At 33.1% G+C, this 21930-nt stretch overlaps 1 protein-coding gene across 1 annotated transcript; it reads left to right on the forward strand.

Moving 5' to 3' along the window:
* The first annotated feature begins 3716 nt into the window (after positions 1–3716).
* On the forward strand, positions 3717–21047 carry LOC134722841 (fibrinogen C domain-containing protein 1-B-like). Its single transcript, XM_063586472.1, has 8 exons — positions 3717–4592; positions 5343–5470; positions 10701–10797; positions 11832–11996; positions 14245–14417; positions 14690–14738; positions 20140–20367; positions 20536–21047. Exons 1-8 carry the CDS (start codon positions 3884–3886, stop codon positions 21045–21047), a joined length of 2061 nt encoding a protein of 686 aa, XP_063442542.1. The 5' UTR covers positions 3717–3883.
* The last annotated feature ends 883 nt before the right edge of the window (positions 21048–21930 follow it).

The following is a 21930-nucleotide window of genomic DNA, read 5'->3' on the forward strand; positions in this document are numbered from 1 at the left end:
TGAATTTTCATTTGGTAAAACACTTTGATTCTGTATATCCGGTTTTTAATTTGATAACTTTTTTTATAAAGTCTACTGCATCAAATCATACGTATTCCATTCTCAATTATATTCATGTTGAATTCAATGTCTGTAAGTTACTAGTAATATAAAATATACGAGAACAAATTTTCGACGCTTTCTCTAATTGAGGACGCTTTTTGAGGTGAAACTTAAATTGATGATTTGTTTTGTTAAAGCTTGGAGATACCCAGATTGTAGACAAAGAATAAGATAAAATGATGCTGGTTTGGAATCGACCCTGGATTAATGTATCTCGACCTAATGTGCTGCCAGCTGATCATACCCACGTAACGGTTTTAAATGAACAAGAAGCTAGCGTCTTTCGGAGTAGGTGGTCATATAACAGAAAAGACTTGACTAAATACTATTCGGGTGTACTTAATTCTATCGGATAGATGTTATCAAAATAGTCACCAAACTTTATTCTCTTGGGGACAAAGTAACTATAATCGTGAATACAACAAATCATAAGCCAATCATAAATCGAACACAAAACTCAAAAGATAAATTTAAAAATAGAGACATAGAAAAAAGAAAAAAAGTATAAAAAGGCAGACAGATGACAAAATCCATTTCTTGTACTTTCTTATTCACGTATATCAGAATCTGGAATCTAAGATAAAACAGATATAACAAGAAATATTTTGTTGAAAAATATCATACACCTCTATAAAAACGCTTAAGATTAATAGCGTGCAAAGCATTTCATTTATATTAACAGACAAATAAAACATAAGCCTTGAAATTTATAAGAAGCTTATCAGCCAGGCACGTGCACACAACAGTCATTCATTAAGATATAAGTAATCAGGAAATTCCACTCATCAAAACAAATAAAAGTAAAATATAAGCTTACGATTATTTGCATTTTATTAGTAATATGAACAGATTGTGTTGCTTAGTCTTAAGTTTTCTATGTTGTGTCTTCTGTGCCATAATTTGTATGTTTGTCTTTTTCATGTTTAGCCATGGCGTTGTCAAATTATTTCCAATCTATGAAATTGACTATTCCTATGGTATCTTTCGTCCCTCTTTTTAAATGTTACAACCTCATTTACATTGCAGATTTCCTAATTTTAAAACTTAATTTTCCAACGATTTCTGGTTTGATTTAAGTTGTTACTAACATTTCCCCCAAACAATACTCGTTTCTAGAGATATTGTTGTTGACACAACAATGCATCGTATGTTCGTGTTCGTGTTGGTGACCACGTGTTATGAAATGCCAATATCAGCATTATCAGTAGTTCTATATAATAACAGTTACTGTGTTTGACAACTTGTTTTAGCTACGATTTATTCAAAACAAAATAAAAAGGGTCTAGCTAATGTGTTTTAAAGATGAACTTCTCGAGTATTGTACTAGGTAGTTTGCTACATGTTACACTAGTTTATTCTCATTGCTCGAGTTGAAGTATAAATTTAATGTTGCCAGTTTATTCAGTTTTCGTTCTTAAATCAAGATGCACTCCGTGATACTAAGGTAATACTAGTAATGTTAAATGCAGGTAATTGTAACAAATTATCAACGGACAAATATATTCAATGTATCAATTAACACATCCTGAAATTAGCAGTAACTTCTATTCCACAATGATATAGGTTGAATCCACGCTTCACCTAAGTGACTTGTCGTAATACCAATAAGGCGGTGCCTGGTTGAGGGGAGGGGGTAATATGCCGAGTAAATAATTAAACAGATTAATATTGAACATAAAATTAACAAGTTACAAGATAAACTAATGTTTCAAAATAATCAATTAAATGCACATATATTAGTATATTCTACTTTAAATATTTTATATTAAGTTATCAAATAGGAAATGCTAGTTTCCCGAAATATGAAAGGTCGAAAGTACTAGTTTCGTCAGCAGAACTAAATAAAGCAAAAAGCAAACACAATGGTTTCTTGAAAAATATAAACTTTTTAAAAGTAACAATTCACAGATATTGTTTGCTGCACTTTGGGGGAATTTCAGTAAACCAGAGCTTAAGTCAAACACATGCACTGTGGGAATCAAAACGCATTCTTACAGAAATGAACTAAGTGGTACATGTTGCAATTACTTGGACTTTTTGAAACCACAAGATCTAGCGAACGGTATAAACATCCCCGTTTACGCCTTAAATCCAATCACATTACACAAAAACTACAAGAAAAATCGTACATGTAGACAATCAAGCTGGGATTATGAAAATAAATCTAACTCTAAACTACAAAACCAATACATCAACAGACCATGAAAGATTAGGAGATGTGACACACTACGCTAATTTATAATCAATTATAAAGGAACAAGAAAACAAAAATACATCAAGGTATCCAAAAGTGATCTAAATATCTTCACATCATGAATAAAAACAAAACTAAACAAAACATTGATGAAATCCCTCCTGTGGAAAAAGATCGTTTTTTATATTTCTTTTGCATAAGGAGGCAACAAGTGGTACATTGGAGTAATAACCAGTATCACTAAAATGTATATTCAAGAAGGATAACAATTTCGAAATCAACACCATAAATGGTGGTGAAGTTTACAAAACCCGTAAGACATTGAAATCCAAATAAAAAAAAAACTATCTTAATGCTTGAATAAGGAATGTTTATTTCCTTAAATGTTACTGACCTAGACGGTGGTATAAACCAGTTTAACGCTATATGTAATGGGTCAAAGTAGTTGCAGATCTGCAATAATCCTTACCGTATATATAAATGACCGCACAAACAAACGACCTATACTAAAAGAAGTTATTTCAAATATTCAAGTTTACAAAAGTATAGGTCGTTTGTTTGTGCAGTCATTTATATATACGGTAAGGATTATTGCAGATCTACAACTACTTTGACCCATTACATATAGTGTTAAACTGGTTTATACCACCGTCTAGGTCAGTAACATTTAATGATAATAACCATTTTGGACTACGAAAAATTAAAGCTAGAACATGATCATTCATGTTAGGGGGTATCATATTATAAGTAGACACCAATAGAGTTGAAAAATACCTCTAGTATTGTCGTGACCGAATAAGCATAAACAAGGTATAGGATGCCAATCACCCCAATATACGGGAAGCAGGACCCGTTGCCATGGAAAATAAGAGCGACCACACGCGATGGCAGTATTCGCATTCAATATATAATAGCTATTTAGACAGCAAAAACAAGAAACAATGGAAAAGACCATTCTCATTTTTACTTACAAACAACATCATTTCAAGATGACAAATATTGATCAAAGTTATTAGGGTACAAAGGTCAAAGACTTGAATATTTGAAATTGAAATAACTACTTTTAGTATAAGTCGTTTGTTTCAAAACGTCATAAACAATGTTGAAAGTAAAATTTTAAAATTTAAAACGCAAGACTTCAAAGGAACAAAATAGAAGAAAACAGAAATTAGTCTTCAAAGAAAAAACATATCATCAGTTAAAGTTTTTATCAGTGAGATGCAGCTTTTGTTTGTTTTTGCATTTTGGATATCGTGAAGAATTGCAATTCTATTTTTTATGATTAATGAGTTTTCACTTAGATTATATTTAATCAGTAAACTGGCATATATCAATCTTTTTTTTATACAGAATATATTTTTAAACTAAACGTTCAGAACACTTTAGATGTCGTACAGATGTAAGGTTTATCTTTGATGTCTACTTCCGCTTGTTACTCATACAAATGTATCATGCGTAATGTTAGCGGCATATTCTCGCTGCATCGTAACATAATTTATGTTTGCAGAACATCGCAATGTAAGTTTTGAAATGAACGACTTATACTAAACTTAATTGTTAATTCAGTTTCTTCAAAAGCGTTTACTTATGAAAATGCATACTCAACTATCATTCACAACGTTGTTTGTGATTGTGTCCATTCTTTATACAGTTATTGCGGATTCTTGTAACAATTCATCTTGTGATTCGGTTAAGATGCCTCTGCTTTCGAATAACTTAAAAGCGCCTCTCTTTGCTGACTTTGATGTGTCTGCTTTAAACGAACAACTAAAGGATTATATCGATCAAAACATTTTTTCTATATTTACAAAACAAGTGGAAGGCATTGTTAGCAAAACGCAAAGCGATATGAAAACACATATGCTAAAGGAATATTCGTCAAAGTTGGAAAAATCGGAAACAAAACATGGTGAAACTTTATCAAGGATGCTCAATGAGTTTGAACAAAGATTTGTAAATCTGTCAGAAAAACAAAGTGAAAATGCAACTAAGTTAATGACAGATGTAAAGGAATGGAAAACAACTCTGATGCACTCCATGAAAGAACATAGTGGAAAGCTCCAGAAGTCTGAAATTGCATATGAGAATAAGTTATCAGAAGTTCTCAAAAACTATAATGATAGGTTTGCTCAGATATCAGAAAAAGCAACAAAACATTTCTCTGACATAAAGACAAATCTAAAAGAATGGCAAAAAAATCTGGTCACCGATAATGTGAAATCAATCTCAAATAATTTAACACAGTTTGCAATAGATATGGAAAAATGGAAAAACAATCTTACAGAATCATTACCGGGTAAGTGCATGTAACTACAGAAAATATAAGATTTGTGTATAACAATTCGTATATAATGATTCAAACCTGACATGATTACAAACAGTTCATAGTTTCCCAAACTGTGGAATTACATTTTGCAGTTTTGTGTTAATTGCTTGAATGGATTTTTTTTTAAAACAAATTATTAAAGAGAAATCACTGTAACATTTTCTCTGTCTGTTGATAATCCGTTACCGTTTCTGATATTAGATTCCATCTAGTCCAAACAGTCTGACATACTTGCAAATAGCTTTACTAATTTTACAATTTAAAAAAATCATTTTGCAATTATTTTTTATCTGCCTGTTATATTTAATATAATTTGTATAACCTTATTGTTCCACATTTTATAATTATCATATATATCTCCAATTGTATGGCAGAAGTCCCTTCAGTATCGAACGCTATTTATATCAGAAGTTCTTCACTCTTAATAATTATGAGGTATCCCCTTGACACAAAACCAGTACATTCACGGTAAAAAAAAAGCAAACGAACAAGGAGCTGTTCTTTACATTTAGGTCAAAGTGAGTCCTTCAGCACGGAGCAAAAGAAAGCGTTTATTTCACCGCAAGTTTATGACGACCCCTAGAACCGATAAAAGAGGAATTCTTTTACTCAAGGTCACGCCTTATCTGGAATTTTAGAACAAAGCAATGTAGTAATAAACATGATGTAATTAACATAGATATTGCAGAGAAACTGAATATTTATTTCGTTATTTTTCAGACAGGTTTCTGTCCATGAAGCAGTGCATTGGTACAAATCAGATATATTGGGAAAAGGACGGACTTAATGACGATACAAGCATTTTAAGGAAATTTTGTAACTCTGATGGTGACGGAGGTGGATGGATTGTAAGTTCATTTAATTGATCATGATATTAAAACAGCTTCTACTTTATAATTTATGCCCGTTTCCAAAGCTGAATTTTTACTTTTCGACCCCTTCAAACTAAATTAAAATCTAATTTAGTACATTTGGAATAATCATCCATGTAGTGTATGAACAACAATATTTTCCCACAAAATATTATCAATAAAACAAATGAAAGGTGTTGAAAATTGCACACACGAAAAAACAACAGTTCTCTAACTTTTGAAAATAAAGGGCCTTTACGTATATGAAGATTGAACAAAAAATGTTCGATAAATGTAAAGATCAAATAGGAGTGTGATGCATCACCGAAGGAAAATAAAATGTAAATTGGATGGTTTTGAAAAGAGAGCAGGGTCAACATAAAATGATATTGATTGTTCCACACTGATGATTGTGTCGTTCGAGTTGTCAAGCTTCCAAATAGACGATTTCACTTGAATACTGATGTACTTTGGATGGAGAGTTGTCTCATTGGCACTCACACCACATCTTCCTATATCTATGAACCAAAAATGTTTTGCACAAAAAAAATATATAAAATTTTATTTTATTACAATATCTTAACAATATATAATTTAATATTAAAAATAAAATCAGGCCTAAACAGAACCAACTTGAATGTTTATCAATCACATTCGCTAGGAATTTCTTTGTAAATAGCGCAGAAGGGTCAGAATTTGAAAATGTGTATAGTGTTCCATGCTCCACGTGCATCGATGGCGAATTTTCAAGTACTTTTTTTTATATAATAATTAGTAGCTGCCCTAACTTAGTCTATGAAGCTCTCTTGTGGCCGGAATAAACATTTCACGTTAGTTTTTTTGGGGTGTACTACATGTACAATTCCAGTTTGTCGATATCTGTTCATAAGTATTAAAACTGTAGACTTGTGCACATTAATTAAATCGAGACGCGACGTCGGCAACCCTCATTTTATTTAAAAGACATCAACCATTCCAATAGCTTTAAGACGGTAATTTTGGGGAGGTCTGGTGAACGCCCCATACAATTTTTATAGGACGTGCATGTGTTTTTCTAACCACTGATGCGTCTCTAAACGTCAGTGAAAAATAAATTTCAAAATTTGTTTTAAAAGTTACAGTTAAAGAAGGTGAAACATAAATTAAGCGTGCAAAGCTTAAATGGCGCGAAATCAATTACCCGGAAAAAAGTTCGACTGTTTAAAATTTTGTTTTTCCATATTTTAACAGTTTTCACAGAGACCCATAGATTTCTTCATTTTGACTTTCATTTTCAAAGATTATCACGTGACCCCAAGTAAAGAAATGATGATTTATGCAAATGACCATATTCTAACAACTCGTTCATTTACGATGCAAGTAATCTAAATTGGCCGAGAGCTTCCGATTGTTATCGTGGTTGGCACTAAATGCTCGATACCGATCTCCTGTAAAGGAGGTGAAAAATCGTGGTTGGTTACTAAATGTTAAATATCGATCTCCCATAAACGATTATTTGCATGTTTGAGTCTCCAGGTCGCTAAATCTATTGTGACAAATTACTTTTAGTGCTTTATAATAGCTATTGCATGAATGTTAGTGTATCTGCATTTTATGTTTGCTTATAAGCTTTAATTGTGCTTATTAATTGCGGTGCTCGATAATATTATTTATTTTGCATGATGTGCTTTATGTTTTATGTGTTTTATGTATTGTGCTTGTCTTATATGTATGTCGGATAAAAGCTCTACAGAGCTTATGTTGTATTGTTATATTTATAACCGACTTTAAAATTTTAAAAATTTAAAATGCTTATGCTTATGCTTATGTTTATGCTTATCCCTATCCCTAGTTACTTGAAGTCCATTTGAAAATAAAATAAAAATGTCTGAATCGATGGGTCACTATGAAATCTGTCTAAATGAGAGAAAATAAAGGTTGGCAGATAGGTGAAGACTGAGATAAATAAAACATGAACAGATTGATGCCCGATTTATATAATTCCAAGGCCGCTAGTCGGCACCAGAAGCGACGAAGCAGCGAATCTTTTATGGGTGGGCAAATATCCACTTTTTGATATGGGACGAGCTCTGACGTCCCATGGCCCCAGCTTGTCTGGCAAAACAGCCGTTGAACGTCAGAGTAATCTCGGACTACTAAAGATTATATCAATTATGTTAAGAAAAATAAAATTGGCAGAAACGACACCAAAAATTTATAAAATTGTGTTGCTAAACTTTTTAGGCTCAGTATATAATGACTCGAGCAAGAAATAATATCCCACAATCTGAGTTTTGTTTTCGTTCAATTTTTTTTTATATTATTAGACTATATGTTATACGCCAACATATTTGAATAAGGCAACACTCCACGGGTAGATCCTGTTGGGATCATAATTGTGAAACCGTTTTCAATTTTTTTCTATGTTACTTTAAAAATAATGTTGCGTCTGTACATGTATACAGATGTAACTACATCATGTAGCGTCACCAAGTAATGTTATCTCGACAATATGTTTTTCATTGGTTTTTAATCCTGATTGTACGTCTGGGAGATGGATGTTGGTAATAAATGTTGTCTGTTGCACTGTCCACTATTTTCGGAGATTCCTGATCTCCCTTTTTATGTATCATTGTATTCATAAAATCCTTGCATGAACAGTAAGGACAACTTATACTCGATTGTTGAAAAAATAATACAAGTTGTTGCCAGTCTTCATTTAAACCATTTTATTGCCCTTTGTTCTACTGAATATCAAAACAGCTCGTGTATGAAATGACGTTTCGTATTTCAATGAGTGTAATCTATGTATTACTAGTAAATTATTAAGTCAGGGATTTTGTTGCCAAAAGTTACCTAAATCATTTTCTAACTTCTTCCAGAAATACAAATATGTTGTTTACAAATTTGGCTGTACCACAAACGGAATAGCACGGTGATGTAGTTAACCGTGCATGGAATTTTATGAGAGATCCGGGTAAAATTTGGAATTCTAAAATAAACTTTTAAATAGAGGTTACCTATTCAACACTGTAATAAAATCTTTGAATATTGCTTTTCATTGGTATAAATATTGATTTCGTTGTCAGTAAATTAAAACCATACTAGATATTACACGTATGTATACACATGGAAAACAGTATTGAAACGCCAAATTGAAATTGAAATTAAAAAAACCACTCTTTATATTTTTGTGATATATTTTGTTGAAACAGAAAGTTCAACATTATTTAAATATCACCTGAGTTTGATCAATAATTATCGACTCGATAAGTTGTTATTTGCACATGCAGCTACTGTACCCGTAAACAGCAAAACAGGTGTTTTTATCCTAATTGTTTTCAACATTTTAAATAACCAAGTTTATAAAGTTATGTGATTGACACCTTGTAATGGGTCCTCCACAACTCTTAACCGCAGCAAGATGGCAGATTATCAGCATGAGAGAAGCAGGAATTTCGCTGTGACAACCGCAAGTATTGTTGGTCATCACCATTCCACTATTAGTCGTTTTGAGAATAAATATCAGGCAATAAACGATGTTAAAAACTATCCGATATCAAATATTTTCCACTATGCCATCTGCTTAGGAAAATCAAGCATAATAAAGCTTGGCCAGAAAGAAACCCATTGCATACAATACAATCCTAAAAAGAGAGTGGTGGGCATACAGGAGCCTTTTAACACAAATTGTTCGAGATCGACTCATCGCTACTGATTATTGTGCAATAAGACCTTTTCGGGGACCTTTGCTTACGAACAGACACATAGTTGTCCGTATCCAATGTAGTGCAGAGCTCGCCTAAGTTGGAAATTAGCATCGTGTAGGAAGATCCATTGTTCAAATTGAATTCGGTTTATCTTCCTTGACCCGATCGTAGCCCGGATTTGAACCATATCGAGCACATATGGGATACTATTGGGCATTATGTGCGCGAAAGGACACCCCAATACAACCACGTGATGAAATAAACAATGCCCTTCATCAGAAATGGTTGCTGCTACCTTAGCAACACATTAGTCGATTTATGGCAGGAATCAGAAGATGTTAAGTGGCGGTTTACTGTTTGAATGGAGGCTGCGTACAAAGTACTAATTTTTTGGCGTATAACGATCAACAATGATGTGAACCATCATCTTAAGATCAATTTTGAAATGTCTGACATTGAAAAATTCGACTACAGTAAAAGTTATAAAGTGTAGTTTTTTGTACACAAAACACTTCATTTTGTTTTTAAAATTGTAGTTTTATAAATCAATTTTTTTCAAACTTTTTTTTTGTTAGTTAAAATGCCAATGTAATCATAAACTATGTTTCAATATCATTTTACAAATATTTTATCATATTCCATCCAAAATAGGAGGCTGATTTTTCAAGTTTTAAAAAATCAAAGTGTTGCAATACTTTTTCCATGTGTATACATTTACGGACTTCAATCTGTGGATACCTATTATATTTTGCATAAGGTCATGTTTTTATCTGATGATCATGACTGCTAATGACGTCTTTGCACTAAATGTATACTGATTGATTTTTTAGTCTAAAATACATATATTTTTAATTAGTTGTTACATGTATTGTCTTTGATATAGCTGCTAGAACTCTCAGATCCGTACTTTTTTTATTTGTTTTTAGGGACGATAAATGGATTATATACTCTGCCACGTCCTGTCTGTGGTATTTGTTTAAATGTTTTTTTTTATTTGTGTAGACCTGATAAGTTAAGCCTTTTTAACTGATGTTTATATGTTGTCCTTAATATGTTGTGCTGTTACACCACTGTCCCTGCTTATGGGGAAGGTAAAGCGCTCACAAAGATTTTTATCCACGCTCTATTCTCTATGTGTCTGTCGGTGGCATGTAGTTCAGTGGTTGTCGTTGGTTCACGTCGGTCATATTTATATTTCGGAAATCTGTTTTGTTCTTTTTAATGCAATTTTGCGTGCGTCAACTAATTTTGCAGGAGTTTATCTCCACGTACAACAATAAATAATACATGTATCTCTTTATTAAAGTATTCACCACAGCATAGCATTCTCAGATTTTCAATATTTTAATCAGTTGAATTAGAAAATTACGATTGAGAAATGTATATACCTTTTGAAGCGGTGAGAATTACTCCACTCAAGCACAACCGGAAGATCCTCTCACGGTTTTCATTGCAGAACCAAATGTTCTGCGTGTGTAGATTACCAGCCGTGTATTGACGAAGTTCATTTCACGGAGCATTTGCTTGTCTTTTTTCAGGTAATACAAAGACGACAAGATAACTTTACTGATTTTTATAGAACTTGGTCAGACTATAAAAAGGGGTTTGGAAGTCTGAATGGCAGTTTTTGGTTAGGTAATATTGTTTAAATATTTTATTTTTTTCAATCATGATTTTTTTTCATTAATATTTCTTACATGACTGTAACTCTGTGGGCGCAGGACATTTGAGCAAAAAAAATAAAACTAATAGGGGACATTTGAGCGCCAACATTTAAGTCAATTTTCTGATTTCAGACGACATTTTTGTCGCTAATAAAGTAAAATCGACATTCAGTTATCACTATCAATTTACATAAGTCACTTTTAGAACGTTATTGTTAACTGTATCTCCTCCGGCGGTTAAAGTATGGTTATATATATATATGGCGACAAATAAAATTTAAAGCGGTACGTTGTCTGCGTTTTTTTAATTATTTATGTAGATATATTGTAAAGAAATTATTTGTACTATTTTAATTACACACTGATAGACGTTCACTAAACTGTCAAAGCTTTACAACAGCAGCCAGTTAGTGTCAGGGTGGATATTTATTGTCAAGTCGTTATAACGACTAAGCTTACTTGTTATAACGACTAACCTCACTTGTTTTAACGACTTAACTTTATAAAAAAAGATGTGGTATGATTGCTAATGAGACAACTGTCCACAAGAGACCAACATGACACATACATACGATCTCTCATCGCTCTCGTTTTCTGATATGTCGCGTGGGTGATCTAACGAAACCCGCTATGAGGTCACATGTGATTGATGATGATACATGTATGCAAATAAGTTGACGACCTATTAATAAGCCAATCAAAATAGTTTATGAATTATTTGGACTGACGATTTCGTCGTAAATAAAATGAGTTACATCCCTTTACCTTACGATAAACTTTCAAGATTGTGGAAGACTCATTTGCATTGGTCAAAAAAGACACACATGTGACCTAAAAGCGGGTTTCGTTAGATCTCCCACGCGACATATCAGAAAACAGGAGCGATGAGAGATCGGTTTTTAATTACATTGGTTATGTATGTCATCGCTATATATTTTTGATTAATTCCGTCTTTAATTTGTTGGGGTTGAGATAGTGCGTGCTAAGTTTTCATTTTTTATTAAGGAAACGACAATATTCACAAACTCACCTCAAGTGGACGGTATGAATTACGAGTGGATTTAAGTGACTGGGAAGGAGGAACATGGTACGCTGTGTACAAGACGTTTAAAGTAGAAAACGAATCATCCAAATACAAACTTACTGTTGGTGATTACAGTGGCACAGCAGGTATAGTAATTCAATAGTTCATAATTTACTATAGACATTTGTATTGACCGTTTTCGCATATATTTGCCTTTGGTTATGCCTACGTACCCCTCGTGTATTTAATTACGTAATTGGAAGTCTTTATTCTTTATAGCTGTGTCTTTTATGAAATATTTCCCATGTTTCATTTTCTTCTTTTTTCATTTTAGTAATGTTCATAAATAATCTGAGTCATATTATGTAGTTCTTAAAATAAGCAAACAAATATATAAAGAAAGTTACACAAAAATACCAGACTGCAATGCATATTCAAAAAGTCATATGTAAAAACACTGACAAATGAAACATTATCAATCAATGAAAAAAAGGGGAAAAGAAATGTCTTTATATTCGTGACATTGTACAGGCAATTCCCGTATAATACTATTCAATGATCGATATATCCAAGGGGTCGTGGTGACCAAGTCTTCTAAATAGTCCTACTCTACGTAGCTGTAATCAATAGCCAGTCAACGCGTCTGATGTTTTGAGTTCGAACCGCGCCCTTGCGGGTGCACTCGATTTTAATCTTAATTGACTAAGTTGTCAGTTGTCCTAGTTTCTCCAGGTAATTTGACTTCTATCACAAATAAAAACTGACAGTCACGAAAACAGCCCAAAAGTGACGCGTAAAAGTGACCTTTAAACAAAAAAATTATAATCAATCAAACCTTCCACAATGTCACAATTTTCACAATCGAAATTGAATAAGATAAACGTTCGTCTCACTTCGAATATTAATAAAATGACTCAGGTTACCTTCTGACTACTCCAGCTCTATAAGAAACGCATTGTGATGAAAAGTTTACATAATTATCAACAATATATCTGTTATTTTGCATTATATCACGGCGGGAAAGTTTGTTCGACAAAACAATGTGCTATGTTGCTGATTCAAAAGACTTCTAAGTGAAACAAGGCAGCCACCTCATTTTCTCTTATTTCAATTTTAACAATGTTTAACTTAATTTGTTCATATGAGATCATGCAGCCATGAAATGTATCCTAAATGTCTTTTCCCATCGATTAATTACTAAACTCCGAAGCATAACATAAACCAAGTAAACAAGACTTACAAAGGCTAGAAATTCATGGCATGGAACAGTATTAAAAATACGACGGGTTTTTACATGCATTGTGAGATCCAAACCGTCCCCTTATCATCATTTTAATATTGAACAAAACACCGATTGAAAGAATATTTACTGTGCAAACTAGGCAAAATTACAGTTATCAACAATTATCCATATTAACTAATAAAGGACTGCTGCCTGTAGCAGTCACCGACAAGTCATGGAGTTTAGTGTGGTGGCGTTTTCCCTAAAATAATTTGCATTATTGTTTATGAGCCAGCAGAAGCCCACGTTTTGTTGACGAATTCTCTCGCTGCGTTGATGACCCCATGCTGGCTATGGAATGTTTTCTCCTTTTTCGTCTGGTCAAATTCCCTTAACACAATCATAGTATTTTTACTTTAATAATGAAATCTGGTATTTCTCGTCCCTTTTCTTTAATAATGGAAATAAGGTAACAAATCACCATTCACATTTTGTCACCACACCTTCGTATCGGCGCTTATAATATGTAGCGAGGTTTAGCCTATTTTTACCGCTCAAACTTAATCTAACATAAAACAATTGCGACACAAACAAATAAGAAAAAAAATAAGAAACTGTAAAAAATTATCATAAATGGATTGACACAATAGATCGGTACAAGCGTTTGTATATCAATTACATAATAAAAGTATATAAATTAAAAAATTTTTAATGATATACACTATCAAATATTGCTTGTAGTTACATGTACTAAAGGCTGGCTAAACGAACTATACCTATACCTATGAGTGCCAATGATACAACTCACCATTCAAGTCACAATTTTAAAGAAAAAACATTATAAAATTAGGTCAAAAGCAATCTATAAACACTGATAAAGTGTTCCAAAAAACCCTAGTTTTATTATATACCATTCAAACGGGAAAACCAACGGTCGAATCTAGAAATACTCATGAAGCACATCAACATATGACAATCACTGAACATCAGGTCCATGTTTACCTATTATGAATGTGCGTTTTGTAGTACTGTACTATGAAGATAAAACTGTTTTAATGCTTGGTCCAGTTATGATATTATTTTTCGACTGTTTACGAGACTAAAGTAAATTACAATAAAATGTGAAGCACTATATCTTGAGCAGGATTTACAATTGGTCTTTTTTATGACAGGTGATAGTCTCGGGTATCATAATTCGGAAAAGTTCTCTACAAAGGATCAAGACAATGACAGTGCTTCCAACGACTGTGCCAAAGAGGCACAGGGAGGATGGTGGTATAAAGGTTGTCATCATTCAAATTTAAACGGCATCTACAAAAGAGGCAAATCAGATCATTGGAACGTGGTTAGTTGGGAAGGAACAAAAGGAACTCATTATTCATTAAAGTTTGCTCGCATGATGATAAGGATATATTAAATGTAAAATGCACTGTTTACTTTCTACATATTGATACAGGGAAAGACATTACTTCTGACACTCAAATACATACATTTGAATTTGAAAGTTATGAACTATGGTCAGAACACGCGATTGTTATTTTTAAAAAACATTTCACAGTTCCTTTTTTACGCAATCAATGGCAAAGATATTTAATGTTGAACTTATTTATTTGTTAGTGGTTTTCGGATCAGTGTATAAACTTCCAGTTTGACAAAATTAGTGGAGGTATACCGTTTAACATCATCTAATTTGACAGTAGTATTCATTTCATAAATACTCTACTAGAGCAATTTAGTTGACACTTAAACTTTTCTAATAGGTTTTTTAGTTGCTCAACACTTAGTGTCGTAGTCATGTTTTTTTACTGATTTTGTTATAATTTTTTTTTGATATCTGAGGATCACACAATTTTGTGTATTTTAATCTGAAATATTTTTGAATTTATTTTTAAATTAATATGGAAACATGTTTACAATTGTGAAGTTAGTCAGATATCATTATATGGATTGCGTTTATGTTATATAACTTGTCAAAACATAGACTTTTTTTAATGAGCTATTTTTCTTTTCCGTCTTGGTCGCTGCACCAGGTCCTTCCACTGAACCTGGTGGTCGCAGTTGTAAAAAATACAAATAAGTAGTTCATTAGTTTAAATGTACTTTTGTCGTCAATGTCTTCATATTTCAAATTTGTTTGTGCATTTGCACGGCCGACACTCGGCTAACCGAGAGATATGTCGGTTAATCTATATTGAGTATGCGGCTATATCGGCGGTGGGTCTGTTAATCGGGCTGGCTAAAGTCTGTTAATCAGGTGTTATCGTGAAAATCAGTGCAAGGTCATCATGTTTCATTGTATAACTTTTTAATTATAATAATATCATAAAAACTATTCAAGTCTGGCAAAATGATTTGGAGTACTGAATCCAGTGGTGTAATTATTTTTTTTCTAGCTTCAATAAACGATCTATAAAATGAAAAGGTGAGTTACTCATCAGTAAATTTATACACATTTTACACACACAAAATGTGCACAAAAATGACAAGTTGGTTAGGTTTACTTGCATGCAATCTTTTGAACACCAAAAAAAGACTGGCATTATGTTTGTTTACCATATTAACATCAATATGTGAAAAATCTACACGAAAAACTGTATTTTGGCGACATAAATCAATTTTTGATAAAAATATGGTCTGTTAATGGATGTATAAAACTCGGTCTGTTAATTGGTCTGTTAAGAGTTATGAATGACATTACAAGTATAATTTAATTGCTATATGGGGTGTTATCCGAATAAAGAGATAGGCCCAAGATTAGTGGCTAGAATAAATGGAAACAACACATGGACAATAAAACATAAGTTTAGACAATGGAATCTGAAAATTGATAGAAATGATTTTAAAAAGTGTAAAATCAAAGTAATATTAATTACATCTAAGAATGGTCGCATATATCATGTGGATTCTGTTTCATTGATATGAATGGCACCAATTTGTCATTTACATAGTTAACAAGTTACTGTACATAAATCAGAGATAAATTTCGTAATGTTTTAATTTTTTTTTTATCAATTCAATTCAATTCAATTCAATATTTTATTTACGTCTCACCTTATGTATAAAATTACACAATACATTTATAAAAGATACATTTTGTATACATAAGCCAATCTGTACAGATTTATGAGAGACGATAATCACTTAAAAGAATATGTTTATGTACATAATAAATATTGAACCTGAATGGTAAAATTATACAACAAAAGTATTTCATTATTATTTACAATATAAAACTTCTCGGCGTCGTTTAAGAATAAAATTACAGGTTTTGGCACATAATCTTATAATATCTTGATTCGAAAATAAAAATACCATTATCTGACAATCTGTAAAACTATTAAAATATTCATCAATTTTAAGAGACTCAGTAAAAAGAACTTGTCTAAGATCATTATAAACAGGCCAATGTAAAATAACATGATATTCATCTTCGACAGTATTAAAACAATTAAAACAACATCTCTCTTCCAGCGGCAAATTTTCATACCTCCCAGTTTCCAGTCTAATAGGAGCCACCCCACATCTAAATTTTGCAAAGGCGCTTCTTTCACAAAAAGGCATAACCAGTTTGCAGTAGTTTTCAACAACATACTCCTTTTAAAAAATATTATAGGTTCTTAATTTATTACGCCCATTTCCCCGTCTGGAAGAGGATGAACTAACAATACACTTCCACTCTTCAATATAATTATCAATCATTCTTGACATCACTGTATCAATAAACATATTTTTATTAAAATTAATGTTTATATCACAAAAGTCAACCAATTCAAGTTCCGTGAATTGTTTTTTAACAATGAAATTCCAATTTTTCACAATTTTATGTTTCAGACCGACCTCATCTGCCCATATGAATATTTTCCTATTAATGCGATCTGGCTCCATATTTACTAATCTGTGCCAGTGTCTGGAAATTACTTTCCATTGAGTATGGTAAATTGGAATCCACCCCATGTCTCCCATAATAGCTGGATTAGGTGTATATTTACCAACACCAATGAAGAACCTACACGCTCTCATTTGAATCGCATTAATAAATCAGAGATAAATTTCGTAATGTTTTAATTTTTTTTTTATCAAATGAACTGAAATATGTTTATAATGCAAACAGATAGAGACAATCCTTTCAACATCAACCTATCTCTTCACCACCTTGAAGGTCACTCGATAGAAAAACAAGCACGTTTGCGGACTGCGAGTCGGCTAAATGACTTACGATATGATAAGAATACATCATTACTCGAAAAATAAAATTAATATTATGCATTTATTGTGATTTACAGGAATATAAAATTCTCTTGTTGTTACCCATTAAATCAGCACCCAACACTAATATAAAAAAACTTACTAATGTCTATTTCTTGTTTAGAACCACGGTTTAGAACTTGGTACAGACATTTACTTAGGCAGCAGAAAATGAGAATGATGACTCGGTACAAAGCAAAATATATACCGGAAATAAACTACTCATAGATACCAGGATTGAATTTTGATATTTGTGCCTTATATTTTCGCCAGACACGCATTTCGTCTAAGAAAAACTCATCAGTGACGCTCGAAAAAAATGTTTAAAAGGCCAAAAACAAAGTTGAAAAGCATCGAGGAAATACAACTAATACCGGCGTCACACATCAGAGTATAGCTCCGGCGTGTAAACTATCATTTACGCTGCCAATATGCTTAAAGCGTGTATTGGGCGTACTAGAAGCGTACCTAAGGCTAAGCGTTTATCTGGCGTTCAAGAAACGTATGTTGGCGTATGTTGTATGTTTTTCATGCTGCATAAAAATTACTTCGGGTTGTAGATTTCATCAAGCGTATTTATTTCCTTTATAGGCTAGGGGTATAGGGGAGGGTTGATATCTCATAAACATGTTTATCCCCTCCGTAATTTTGCGCCTGTCCCAAGTCAGGAGCCTCTGGCCTAAGTTAGTCTTATATGATTTTTAATTTTAGTTTCTTGTGTATAATTCGGAGTTTATTGTGACGTCCATTATCACTGTACGTGTATGCATATTTTTTTAAGAGGCCAGCGGAAGGACGCCTCCCTAAGGTGCGGGAGTTTCTCTCTACCTTTAAGACCCATTGGTGGCCTTTGTCTGTTGCCTGTTCTATGGTCGGGCTGTTTGTCGCTTTGACACATTCCCCATTTCCTTTCTCAATTTTACCTTTGTATTTCGACGTACTTCAAACTTATGCAACGCGCTTTGAACGATTGCTTGGGTCGCGTTCCTAAGGGGTGCAACTAACGTATACCGACTTTGTCAGTTTTCTTTGGTGCACGCTGGTCTATCCACCAATATTTGACGCCGCCATAAGGTAATCTATTCCTAAGGTAAAAAAGCCTAAGTATTCCAAAGAAACGCATGGAATTAACCAGCTGAATTGCAACACATGACAGATTCATAGATGTTACAGACTTTGAACAGACAAAAAAATAAGGCTGATTGATAACTTGGCGTAAATGATATATTCATGCAAATTCGAGCGGCCAATCAGTCCATATAACGCTAATTTGAAGTGACACACCCTTTTAATGAAATGCAGAAAAAAGTGCTCTTTCTATAAGGATACTGTTGGACCGTATTTTAATATTTTCGTCATAAGTACATCTCATTTTTTCAATGCGAAAATATAAACTCAAGGTAGTCAGACTATTGTCGTGGCTAAATAACTCTTAACTAACACGATTTAAATTGTCCAACACATTAACAGACTGTATTCTCCTAATATTCATTAAAATGAGGTATAACTCAACTTACACAACAATTATGAAATGTTTATCAATGAAAATTGATTTTTTAGAACCAAAGTACTACTTTGTGTCCTTTAAAGCATACCTAAAAATGGTTTTTGGCCTTTTATCTAAAATATGACCTGTTGTCTCTAAAAGATATTGCGTCATGGGTATTACATCTATGGTTTAAGGATTGTCGGTGGTTTCTTTGCGTTTTACCCATACGTTGTGTTTTTGATGTCCATTTAATTCTGTTTTACCGGTATTATAAAACTGAAATGCTAGAGTACGTGAATGACAAGGAAGTTATGTATTTATGTTTAGGGAAAATGAATTAAGTATTGACAGTGTCTGGAATTCGTGTTTGTTTGTGAATGAGTTAAAGTAGATGTGTGTTTGGTATCATGTCTATAGTTTGAGAAAAGATACTTCTCCTACCCCATATCTTATCGCTATAGGTCCTACCCATTTTTGATGAACGAACTTACGTCCTCCATGGATACATGTATACAGAAGTTCCCAGTATTTAAGTTTACAGTTAGCGAACTTTGCTTTTGATGTATATTTTTTTAGAACTGACTTTGTATGGCTGTGTAGTGAAGTTTGTGTCTTGGTATTGTTTCAGTTTCGTTTCAAACGCATCCCAAGATTTAAATTTTTCACCCTAAACAAAATTGGTAATAGGAATATCTTCATCCATTGTTAAAAGTATAATGACAGTTATAAGAGTATGCGTGCAGTTAAATACTTTAAAAGTGAAACCATTGAACTACATTTTTCTCCTTTGGAGTACTCAGTTCTAATCTGGAGTAGTATCTTAAAGAACATCAAAACCATGAATATTCACGTAAAATTACCAGCATTTTTTAGTACATATGGAAGAATTAAGCAATAAAACTATAATAGATTTAAGTTTAATTAATCTAGCGTACGTACATTGCTGTTTTTCATGTAACAATAACTCAATGTAACCGTAGCCTCAATAATCATTGTTACATTCGTAATTAATCGGTTCCTTACCCAACTTTTCATTCCGGCAATTAGACTCCAATGTAACAATAATATTTTTATTATTGTTACATTTCCATGTAACCGTAGCCAGTGCCTATTTTTTTAATTGCCCTCTGTTTTAACAGAATATGTTTGTTCATCAATTTGGGACTCAGATTATTTATTTTAGGAAAAAAAACATACCCCTGCCCCTAGAAGTGAAATGGTTGTTCCCTAACACATGCAAAGAATGTTCAATAAACAGCTATCCATATATTAATCCAAGAAAATAAGACCTCAATCTAATTCTAAATCTATAATATGTTAAATTATATTTCAGGGGAAACTCTGACACCACAATCGTCCGTTGAAGAAAACCATAGTTTGTCGTCAAATATAACAAGTTCTCGCAAATCAATTGGGCGGTTTCGGAAGATGGAACTCAATCCAATACATTGGGAAATATGTGAAACAGAGGTTGTCACATCTATCCCTTATGATGTTAATGGATTCAGGAAATTCAAAATTGAGTGCAAAATAGACGACATGATGAAGAAAACAAAAGATGGTAGACCATGGGGAAAGTGGGTAAATAGTTGTAGAACATGATGGATAGGGAAAAGGCGAGTTGCCAAATGCAAAGGTTCCCCAGTATGCAACTCAGACACTTGTCTTTATAAAGAGAAATGCGGATGTGTAAATAGAGTCCAATTTCAAAAGTCTGCTTCGATTTTAGTATGCTTCACATGTGGGAGTCCAGCAGAAATAGTTGCATGTCCAGGAGTTAAAATATGGGAGTACGAAGCAAGCTCTACAAATGTGACAGTTATGTACAAAAATGAGCATTCCTGTGTGGCAAAGAAAAAGAAGATCTCAAACGAGCTTATTAAAAATGAAGTGGCAAAGCACCCTGGCGTCAAACCTAATAAGTTAGTTAACAGCAAAATGGTTAATATTATGGCTGCTGATGATTTTAGTTGGGATGATGTTGAACTGGTGGCAGAAAAATTTGTTGATATGAAGCAAGTATACAATGCGCGTGAGGAGTTAAAGATGAAGATTAATCCAATGGGACAGAACTTTGAAGCACTTGCGTTGTACAAACAGAAATGTGACGAAAACGACAAACTTTTTATTTATCGAGTAAATAACCGAGCACTAAATGGAAAACCTTCTTTTGTTTTAAATCAAGCCAAGCCATGGCAAATATTTGCCTGGAAATGGACAGAGATGGGAGTGGTGTTATGATGGATGAATTTGCTTTCATTGATGCTAAACACAATCGATGTCGCGGTTTCAAAACTTTAACATTATGGACATATCATCCTGTTTTAAGAAAACTACTTTCCTTGGCAATAATGGAAGTGGAAGAAGAAAACACAGAGAATCTAACAATCTTTTGGCAACTACTCAATGAAATGTTTGAAGATATATCAGGTAAAAAAGGATACAAATTCAATCCTTTTGGATTTATGGCAGATGAGCACCATGCAAACTGGTGTAGCATAAGGGATGTGTTTGGAGTTCATTCTTTAGAAAGAGCTGTTTCGTGTGAGTTCCATTATAAACAAAGCGTTCAACGACATTCAAGAAAAGTTTCCGAAAGATCAGATGAATTTATAGGTCTTGCAAATGCTTTGTTGCATGCACAGACAATAAACCTGTTCAATGCTGCATGTGAACAAATGGAGACATTCTTTAAGATAAATAACATAAAAGTATTATCTGCATGGTACAAATGGTGGCATGATCGAAGATCTCATATTTTCCGTGCGTTTAAAATGGAAAATGCGCCTCCTTCAAACCTTGCAGAAGTTGGACATGCAAAAATAGGAAGTAATTCAGGTCCATATATTTCACTGTTAGAAGCTGCAAGAGTAGATGTTGCATCAGCAATACGGCAGGCAACGGAGATTCGATTATTTCATGTAGGAGTTTCGAAAGGAGGGAAAGGACTCAACACCTATCAAAAACAGGTCAAAGATTACAAAGCTGGTATGAAGCGTGCAAAAGCATATGCTGATGAACTAGATTCTGAAGGAGTAGAAATAATCGAAAATAAATCTGGTCATGTCCCTGCAAAAGGGCTGCATCGCCCCCCAGAAAAAAAAGCAAAGAAACAAAAAGCTAA

Source organism: Mytilus trossulus, chromosome 6 (genome assembly GCF_036588685.1).
Source record: "Mytilus trossulus isolate FHL-02 chromosome 6, PNRI_Mtr1.1.1.hap1, whole genome shotgun sequence".
Lineage (NCBI taxonomy): Eukaryota > Metazoa > Mollusca > Bivalvia > Mytilida > Mytilidae > Mytilus > Mytilus trossulus.